Here is a 10,991-nt window from a genome sequence, read left to right on the forward strand (position 1 = left end):
CCCAGTACTTCCTACTTCTTTCGCGACCCCGTGCATCCAATTATTTCCACACTCTCGCTGCGTCTATTTGCTCTTGGTACTTTCTTTTTATTTCGTGGGGTGGGGTAAGACTGAGTTCACTCTACTTGATACGTCAGCCACGGCGTGTTGCACCAGCCCCGGATAGTAAAACTGATGAGTGTGGGGCGTTCGGTGGAATGAGAGTTGGCAGGGGAAACCAAAGTACTCGAAGAAAACCTGCTTTATTGCCACTTCACCCACCACACATCCCACATGACCTCACCTGAACCCGGGCCGCCGGAGTGGGAACCCGGCGACTAATCGCCTGAGCTATGGCACGGCCCTTGCTCTCAGCAACTGTCGAAGAATGCCGTTGGTGTCCTGCCTACCGCAAAGATTCAGTTTACGTGGCTGTAGCTATCTCCGCAGTAAGCCACACACTTTTCCAATATAAATGGTGTTAATGTCGAAATTTAGTTCCTTCCATAAAGGTGGTTGTTTCGTCAAGACGGACCACGGGTGCCACACAAGCACAGAGTTCTTTGACGTTGAGAATACCCAGATCAGCAAATGAAGGGGCAGCTCACGAGGCTTGCGAGATCCATTTCGGTCTTGTGGTTTGTGTTTCGGGCGAGGTCTCAGCGTTTTCAGTGATGATCTCAGTTAGAAGACGGCTGCGTGACTATGTGTTTGGTCTTCCTAGTTTAGACTCTCTTGTGGGCCATTTAAAACTTTCAATTTCCCTTTTCATTTCTCGTCTGCTCAACACATTTTATACAGATGACGTTTCATTATGTGTCTGTTCGTTGCATTTGGCAGTGTGAAATCCAAGAGGATATGTTCTTTTCATATTTAGAAATAAACTGTACTTATAATGTTTCCATAAATTGCAATTGCAGAATAAACACTCCTTATCATGCCCATGAAAATCATGACATTCTTTGTTAAAATTAGGTGTGCTTACTCAAATTTTTCACAGTAATACTAATGTTGTTGCATTCCATATCTGCACAGGAGTTTACAGGTTTATTTACTTGACTTTGTCTTATTACCCGGTTTGGGATTGTTCGGTGAAATAAATACAATTATTGCATTCTGTGTAACATTGCATGAGATTGTGTGCTTTTAGAATCCTGTGTCAGAGAACTTCGCAGTCCTGTGGACCATCTTCTACCCGTTTCTGTTCGGTTTAATAGGCAATGAAATCGATTTATATTTCCTGGATCTTAAAATCGTCGGACTCGGGATCGCATGCCTAGCAGTGTCGCTTACGGTAAGTGTATATTTCATTGTTGTTATTTTTAATACTGTCGTCGCTATACTTATAATAACTAGCTGTTAATTGCTCTAAATGTGTTTGGCCGGTCACAGTAGCCGCGCGGTCTAAGGCATGAACTCTCTTCCCTCTCTCGGACGCTGGGATCGTGGGTTCGAATTCCAATTTAGGCATGGATGTTTGCTGTGTTTATGCGTTTATTCTGTGTTTGTGTTGTCCTGTGTTTAGATAGAGGCCTCTCAACGGGATAATCACTCGTCCAAGAAATCCTACCGTCTGTGAAAAATGATTACGGAACTGAATAAAAGGCCTGGGTCCCGAATGGGCTGGAAGAGCCATGGAAAGAAAATTCCTATTGTTAATGGCCAAAATTTGCTTATTGGTAACAACTATCTCTTGGGACCCAAGCAGAAACTATTACAATCTATTTTCCTTCTTCGAAAACGCTAGCTAGACACAAATAATCCTGGTGTTATTTTATTAGGGGAATTTAATGATCCTGGTTATTACTATCAACTCGCTTTACCACTGCTACACTGCCACTATTATGCATTTCCTCGTGTCTTCTTGACCTTGGAGTTGCGCTTATGATGCTAACAGCTAAAATTTAATTGACATAGAATTTGCACATTTTACTGGCTTACACACTGTTCCCTTGGACTCTGACTTCGTCATTCCTGACAGATATATTTACCGCGTCAACTTGACCTTTGTACGTGAGATTGGTCTGGTGTGTGTGAAACTGCTTTTGGTGATGTAGTTGTCACTAGGCTCAATATTGCTGTCCGAGTTTTCGTGCAACGACACATAGTTTATCGTGGTTTCATCAAAGTGTCCAAAACCCCCAGTGGTTTTCTTGTACCTTAAAGTTTTATATTATGAAAGAAATTTGCTTTTTCCGACGTTCGAAAAACAAACGATCTGATCGATTTTATAAAAATTCGCTTTCTATCGCAGACTTGTTAATGGCAATATGAAGTCTCACCGGCCAAGATGGTTGAAGTCGCAACCCAAGCATTTTTTGAAATACATTTCTGCTTAGCTTGAGGTTTATGTTGCTCATGTGTATGAACCGAATGTTGTGACCCCTCCTCGAGAACCACCGCCTTGTCTTGGCGAGGAGGTGTGTGTTCCAATGAGGCAGGACGCTGTGCTAGCGGGAGCGTAAGCTCCGGATAGGGCAGTCAAAGCAGTGGATGATCGCATATTCACCAAATAAGCCGAAAAATTTAAACAAACGTCTGCCTGCCAGAAAGCTGATGGCAACAGTTTTCTGGGACAGGGAAGGATCACTGATGGTGGAATTCATGCAACAAAGGACCACAATAACATCAGAAGTGTACTGAAAAACACTAAAACAACTGTGTAGGGCCATCCCAAACAAAGCGCGTGGAATGCTGACATACGGTGTAGTGCTCCTCCATAATATGCGCGTCCGCATACAACTGTTCGCACTCAAGCACTGCTAGAGCATATCAACACGGCGTTGTCTGACAACCCTCCTTACAGCCCTGATCTCGTTCCGAGTGACTACCACCTGTTTAAATACCTGAAGAGCTAGTTGATATCACAGTACTTCAACAGTAATGAGGAGTTGATGGAAGGTGTCAAAACGTGGTTGAGCTCACAGGTGGCAGAATACTTTGACACAGATATACACACACTTAATCCCCGATCCAAGTACATCGATTCGGGCGGCGACTACTTTGAGAAGTAGCTTACGTATATATGTATTTTTGTTTAGAATAACATTTTTTCTCGTTGCTTGTTTTCGTAACAGCTCACCGAAAGTTACTTTCCGAAGAGCCCTCGTATTAAAGGACCATTGTACTCTTTGCTAGCGGCAAGGAAGTTGCAAAGTTTCACTTTCGAATAAATAGTTTATTAACAGTGGAAACTGTGTCGTTGGTTTGGAGCAGTGCCCTGGCTTAGAGGGTGCAGTTTCCTATGGCCTCAGTTACTGTCGTGGCATAAACCTGTGAAGAGTTAAGTGGTCTACTGGAGCCGGCATATAAGTACAAAAAAAGTAAAGAGGACGGTTACACGATATTGTATGATTACAATTAGAGTGACTGAGGAAGTATCTTTAGTGGCTGTAGGGTTCCGAAACCTTTTGGCCATTTTTCTCTTTTAGAATTGGTGTAATCGAAAGTGTTCCATTTCTGCTGACAGAGATATTAGAATGTATGCAATTAGGACCCATTTAAAATCAGTGGGCCAAGCCCGCCCAAAACATACATTCAGCAATGTCAGATAAGTTGTTCTGTAAACACACAGTGTGAACCACTTAACGTTATCATCTGGATTAACTCCTTTATTTTCTATCGTAACAAGAAATGTCTCAGGTAGTATTTGCATGCTTTCAAGATGGATAGATTATATGGGAAACAGATTATTTGTATATTACATTTCCTGCGAGATCACATTCCCTTTTTTAGAATAGAACTAGATTTTCTGACTCCCACAAGAATTGTAAAATAGAAACACACAAATTCAGCGACCAAAAATCGAGTACCAATCCGGCCAACCGTTCGTGTGTTAAGGCGACCAAAACGACAAGAGTGAAACGCTTTGTCTGCGTCATCGACCAACTGGGAGAGCTTAGTCGTGCGGAACAGCCCACGCTTGTGCTTCGGCCGCGATATGACAGGAACGGTTCGTCCGAAAGATACGCAGTGGATTCTTATTGATCTGATAAACAAATCTTGTGGAAGTGACAAATTCAAGTTCTGTTTTAGAGAGCGAAGCTGATCATCATTTGTCGTAAAGGAAACGCAAAATAAAAATTCTGTTTCTTACACCACGTATCCTCCTTGAAACAACGCAAATTTGTGGGAAATTTTTCCTAATTCCATGGATAATAAATCAATTATTTCAGGTGATAACGCTGAGTGGCCGATCACATTGGCTACCCTGTCTAGGTCTCCAACCCTGGGATCGTGGGTTCGAATCCCATTCGAGGAATGGATGTCTGTGTACTTTTATTCTGTGTTTGCGTTGTTCTGTGTGTAGGAAGCGGCCTTGCGACGGGATGATCCCCCGTCCAATGACTCATACCGACTATGTATAGATTCAGAGACTGAAAAATCGGCCAAGCTCTAAATTGCTATAGAGCCATAGAGAGAGAGAGATAACGTTAAATGGTTGACTCTGTATATATTTAACTACGTGTATATGGTGCTATTATTAACAGCAGAACTTTGCGTTAAATTGTAGCACTAAAATAATATGCTGCATTAACACACTAACGGATACCATGGATGTTAAGAAGAAATTGATTTTGAGATATAACATGTAATAGCACGGATTTTGGAGAGAAAATATTAATGAGGTATAAAGAAAATTAGTTTGGATGTTAGAGAGGAAATATTTATAGCTGATAGCATAATAACATGAGTTTTACAGACTAAACATTTACAACATACAGAGCGGAAGAATACAGATGTAGAATTGAAAATATTTATGTGTATGAGATAAACACACTACTTGCAGGAATCAAACAATTTCATTTCACTTTATCACAGTCCCTTCTTCAATTGTTAGTACAGCAGTATATTCATTAAATAACAAACATAAATCACTCCGTCCAATGTGACCTGTAAGTTTTTTACTACATGAAAACTTAACACCCTTACAGCACAGCAGCCACGAGCAAACCCTGGACGATATAAAGAACCTCCACATCAAGATAGCCAGGTGGCACAATATCTGCCCCATATAAGAGGGACGATGGGAGGACGAACACGAGCCTGCATGGTTTACGAATTTTAATTATTGACAATCCAAAAAACTTTTAATTGGCATCAAGAAATTTTATACATTTTTTTAAAAAAACTTTACATTCCCAGGAAACTGCTGTGTTTGTGAAATATTCTATCTAGTGTACTTTGTGTTGTAGCATATAAGTGTACGTACTTTACGTGTAAAAACTTATGTGATGGTGGTTTCCTATTTGTAGTGATGTTTGCCCTCTGAAGATGGTCCACAGAGACCGAAACATGTAAGGGTGTTAAGTTTTCATGTAGTAAAAAACTTACAGGTCACATTGGACGGAGTGATTTATANTTCACTTTATCACAGTCCCTTCTTCAATTCTTAGTACAGCAGGAAATTCATTAAATAATTTTGACCTGTTTTCTGTGTGATGTATTTCACATATTATTTTTTCTTTCAAATAGGCGAGAATATTAATTTCCGTCGTTGCAGCATCTGGCGGTAAACTGAACTTGAAGGAGAAGCTGTTTGTTTCATTGGCCTGGTTTCCCAAAGCAACTGTACAGGTAAATCGTTTTATCATATTTGGTCACCGACCGCATACATATGGACTGCAAAGTTTCACTTAGTTCTCTGTAGCTTTGGCCGTATATTATATATGATAAATTTCAAAGCCTCTTTTGCTTCGTAATTTTTTGTTAAATCGTTTAAAAATATCTGAGAACTTCAACTATTCAGTGTAAGAGATCACAAAAATTCCCGCCTCCGGACCCTATGTTGACAAGTTTAATCGAGTTCACAAACTGACACATTCCTTTTCGAAGATACATTTGATATTACCTTCCCTGTTATTAGGCCCTCTAAGTGACGTCATCCATTAAAATTTTTTGACCATAGATTGTATGCATTTTATCTGTCTCATGCGTGCTACATGTTCTGCTCAGACCATCATTCGTTTGGTCACTTAAAAATGTTTGAAGAACACGAATTATGAAGTGACGCCCATCTGATCGCGACGTCGATGCGGTGGTAAGTCTGCCATGCCGACAGTTGGAGATAATTCTCGTCACGACCAGGGATTTATTCTTCAACGCTGGTCTGCACCGGGTCTGAGGCCCACCCAGTACACACCGAGGTTGCTTCTCTGGGAGTGAAACTGATCACTCATCAAAATGTAGTGAATACATGGCGTTGTACCTCCACTCCAGAACCCTCTGTAGTGGCTTGGTGCTAGATTACGCACAGAGCACAGAAACCAATTGTGTTGGCGAAAGCTTGGGGCCCTTGTTTATTTGTTTTATGAATATGTGCCCAAAGCTAGAGGATGTCGTATCTCGGGGGATATGAGCGGATTAGTACGAATTAATTTTCAAATCTCAGCCGAGAAACGGATATATTGAATGTGGCTTTTGGTGTGCTCCCCGGTCTCTCCAAACGAATATGTGGATCCTGAACAAACCCTGTCGCATAAGTTCTGATTAGCAGTTCACACAGATCAGCCCATATCTCCTGAGACGCTATGGCATCTGGCATTTGACAAAGACTGATAAAATAGACAGCAGTCCCCAAGTAACGTAATTAAACATTTGATTTTATATTCGAAAACTCACAAGAATTGGCAACATCGGAGATGCTGAGGTCTCTCAGATAACGCGTTTCTCATGTCTTGACCCTCTGCAGTTCACCCGACTCGCGTCTTACTGGCGTACAATGATTGATGACTTAAGACGCGCCGTGTTTTCGTTGACGTAATGTTTCCGGATGTGTAGTGAATTTTCTCAGTCGACTCGCAACGCAGAAAGTGAATATATTAGTATGACAATATCAGCGAAGATTCTGTAGACGCTAATCAGTCACCGTGGCCTCAAGAAAGGAGCTGCAGAGCGGCGAAATTGAACTAAATGTGAATAGCGAAAATGATGCTTACTCTGACGAAGAGGGGCATGAGACTTCCATGCGGCAACTTCACCCCAACGGCAACAGTCATAAATCTGGGGGCCACATTCTGGAAATAACGGGTGTCCATACTTTTACAAGGCGTCCTTCTGGCAAGAAGCGTCACATGTAAACAGTGGTTCAAGCTCATTGGAAGTATTCATGCTGTTCTGTAGAGTCCACCTGCAGAACGTAACTTGTGCTGCGAGCTTGAGAATGCTGTGAAACCTCACATCGTTGAAGCTACAGCAGGAAGAGTGTTTTTATGGATAAGGGGGAATGAATGGCAAGCAGCCGTTCTATTTCCTGAAGCACGCTGAAACAGACACACTTCCTTTCATCTCCTGAACCTAACCATTCTGAACATGGATACTTTCCTTTCGTCTTGCAGTGGGAACAAGAATTACACCTAGGGAATTTAGGATTTCATTAGTTAGAAACCTGTTGGCCCATGATGGTAAAGAGCCTTGTATGAAAGGACTGTTAGGCAGCGCAGGAAATGCTACAAATAAAGTTGCAAAGCCGGAATCCGTCGCCACATTTCCAGTGCAGTATTCGTTGAACTCGGGGCGTTAGCAAGAGCGTGAAGTTTAAGTCGGAAGTGTGAAGTGGGATTGTTTCTGGACCAAAGCTGCTTCCGTGACTACAACATAAACGCATAATTATAAACAGCTATGACATCTATAGTCTACACTACAGCAAAATAAATTTAATTTACTGTTTTATTTGCCGATGTTTGCTACAAGAAAGTAACTTATTTAGTATTGTAATTCAGGGAGTTGCCGTTCATAGTGTCTACCCGGTCTAAAACACGAACTGTCTTTGCCCGTTCAGACACTGGGATCGTGGGTTCGAAACCCACTTGAGGCATGGTTGTCTGTTTGCGTCTATTCTGTGTTTGTGCTGTCTTGTGTGCAGGTAGTGTCCTTGCGACGAGCTGATCACCCTTCCAAGGAGCCCCACCAACTGTGTAAAAGATCAAGAACTGAAAAAGTGGCTAAAGTTCAACAAAGGGCCGTAGGGCCATATACATATAGATAGAACTTCAGCGAGTTAGCCTTGTATAATTACAGCTAAACAGTGTAATTCAAATATCTGTGATTACAACATTTTATTTGAAGATTATATATATATGTATTTAATATTTTTTTTTCAAAATATTCCAATCATTTAAGGATGTTTACTCAAAATTTAAATAAGCTGGAAGCGAAGTCCGTACCACTGCATTCACTGGCCATTCAACCTTCATCGTCAAAGGACTATGTCGGTAGATGCCTGATGTTTTTTTCTTTTTTAATTTCCTGAGGCAGCGTCTACACGAGCTCACAAAATGCGTCCGTTGCAACGTACTTTATGACGGACGTTGCTGAGGACACCACACAGTTGCAGAATGCGGTGCGTAGTTTTTTTGTCTGCAATGGAGCCAGAAGAAAGCGTAGCATTCGCCTCTCTTGTTTATTTTTACAAAGGACGCACGACGTTCGTTACAACGGACGCATTTTGTGCGCTCGTGTAGACGCTGACTTAGAGGTAGTGGTGGGGTCCAACTGGGTCCACTCGGCACGGCGGCCACTGATTGGCCTATTGTACCTGCCCCGGATGCTTATGATGATGGAGAATTTGGTGGAATGAAGATTGACAGGGGAAACCGAAGTACTCGGAGAAACTCTGTCCCAGCGCCACTTTGTCCACCACAAATCCCACTTGACGAGACCCGGGATCGAACTGAGGCCGCTGTTGTGGGAAGCCAGCGACTAACCGCTTGAGCTATGGCGCGGCCCAAGAATCGGGTTAAGTCACCCTTCAGTGTTTCTTCATGGGGCGGTTACAGTTGTTATATACAGTCATCTCCTATTAATGCAAATAAAACACAGGAACTACGAGTATAACAGTCTCACTGAATTACACACTGCATATATTACACACAAATAAAGTCTTCTAATCACACGTTAATTCTTCACTGGCTGACTTCTAATTCTTCTTCAACTACGAACTTTTCGCGCTTATGTCCTGCCGATTACTGACTCGTAGCGCCGATTGTCTTCAAGATAACTCCTCTGCACGGACCCAACGAAAAACTCCGTCTTCTTTTGTTAAGGATGAATGTTTACAGCTTCGTTGCCTAGCAATAGAGACTATATTGTTCTGTGTGTTTGCATGGCACAGAGCGCATAGAAGACACAGTTTCCTTTATATTGGTGTCACCTTCCTAAGAGGGGGGGGGGGGGGTTACTGGCCGTCGCATAGAAGCGGCAGTTCTTCTATTGTTGCCTGTATTTGTTTAAGTTAGAATGTGCTTCTATTGTTATAGAATCAGCCCATTATCACAGAATATTTGTTGTAAGGATCCGTGTCACTGCTAGATGATGTAGAGTTTCTGGGGATGTGAACGGTTTAGTGTGAATTACTAATCACAACTGCTGAGTGAGGATGTGATAAGGGTCCATACATTTGTTTGGAGAAATTGAGGAAACCTTCGGAAGGCCACGTTCAATATATCCAATTCTAGGCTATAATTCGAAAGGATAAATGTCATAATACGAGTATAATGCCATAACACAATGCTGTTTCTTCTCTCAGATGGAAAAATAGCGCTAGACAACGTACTACCTTATTTGCAGTTTCATACTAACACATTGCCCTGCGCTATGCTACAAGTTGTTTGAAGGCAGTTGGACTGTTTAAATTTAGTTCCGTGTTTTAAAACATAAATCGTATTTATTTTTTGCGAATGTAAGAATCGCATGTAACACGCATGAGAGAATTGAGAATGAGAGTCTGAGAATGTGGACTGGATTCGTGTGGCTCACGATAAGGACTAATGATGACATTTTAAATTTTAATTAATTTTAATTAATTGGCCTATTGTACCACTCCCTGATGATAGATGATGATGATGATGATGAATATGGAGCAGTCCGTAGAATGAGAATTGGTAGGGGAAACCGAAGTACTCGGAGGAAACCTGCCCCAGTGCCATTTCGTCCAAAACAAGATCCACATGAACTGACCTGGACTGGAACCCGGGCCGTCCCGGTAGGAAGAAGGCGACTAAAAGCCTGAACTATGGCACGCTCTAAATGGTAACTCTTCTTTTTTTTATTGCTAGTGGGGAGGGACTAAGTCCCTTGTACTGCGGCCACTTCTGGCCTATTGTACCAGCCCCAGATGATAGGTGAGGGTGATTGTGGAGCAATTGGTGGAATGAAGATTGGCAGGGGAAACCGAAGTACTCGGAGAAAACCTGCGCCAGCGCCACTTTGTCAACCACAAATCCGACTTGACCAGACCCGGGATCGAACCCGGGCCGCCGCGGTGAGAATGATAACTTTCAGTATGGAAGGTAATGAAGCTCCAAGTGCACATGAGAGACGGAAAATTTCTTGAGAAGTTGAAAGGTTCTAACTGGCCCATGCAGTTAGTTCGCTAATGTATGCTGTCTCTACAATGCACAGGCCGCCATTGGACCAGTTGCCCTTGATACTGCGAGGAAAGTTCACTCAGCGGAAGCCGAGATGTCCGCGAGTATAGTGTTGATTGTTGTTGTGCTGGCAATCCTGATCACGGCACCTGTTGGAGCCACCCTCATCACAGTGCTCGGGCCCAGGTTGCTGCAACATGAAGCCACACCCACACAAGAGGCTAGTTCTTCAGAGCGACCAGATCCTGGCCCATCAGGCCGCCGAATTCCGTTAAAGTAAAAGTATCCTGTACTTAATCAATTAAACGCCACATCATGAATACCTAAAGGGAAGTGGAGGTGTAGCTTCGTCATCTAGATGAAGGTGAGTGGTCAGCTTCACGCCTCGGTCGGTTTATTCCCTAAAAAACATCCCCCATTACCAATTCTATAGCAGGCTGTCTGGGCTAGTCTGAAAATACGGAAGAAAGGAAACTCTTTTTCTCCTGTGCTGTGTCCCGAGTTCATTACCTGAGGAAAACTTGCGGTTTATAAAGCATACAGGACATTTATAGTTGCATTTACGCTTAAGTTACGGGACACTGTAGCTTAGTTGGTTGAGGCATTATGCTACAAGCCGGAAGGTCGCGGTTCAAGTTCCGTTGA

General features: G+C 42.5%; 1 protein-coding gene across 1 annotated transcript in view; it reads left to right on the top strand.

Annotated features, from left to right (window-relative positions):
- LOC111871238 (sodium/hydrogen exchanger 9B2) overlaps nt 1-10,991 on the top strand; it is a 27,613-nt gene extending 16,622 nt beyond the window's left edge. The window contains exons 8-9 of the mRNA XM_033754171.1: nt 5,455-5,556; nt 10,381-10,991. Of these exons, the coding sequence (XP_033610062.1) occupies nt 5,455-5,556; nt 10,381-10,626 (348 nt within the window). The 3' untranslated portion in view covers nt 10,627-10,991. The remainder of the gene's footprint in view (nt 1-5,454; nt 5,557-10,380) is intronic.

The sequence above is a fragment of the Cryptotermes secundus genome, unplaced genomic scaffold, assembly GCF_002891405.2.
Source record: "Cryptotermes secundus unplaced genomic scaffold, Csec_1.0 scaffold649, whole genome shotgun sequence".
In the NCBI taxonomy this organism is placed as follows: domain Eukaryota; kingdom Metazoa; phylum Arthropoda; class Insecta; order Blattodea; family Kalotermitidae; genus Cryptotermes; species Cryptotermes secundus.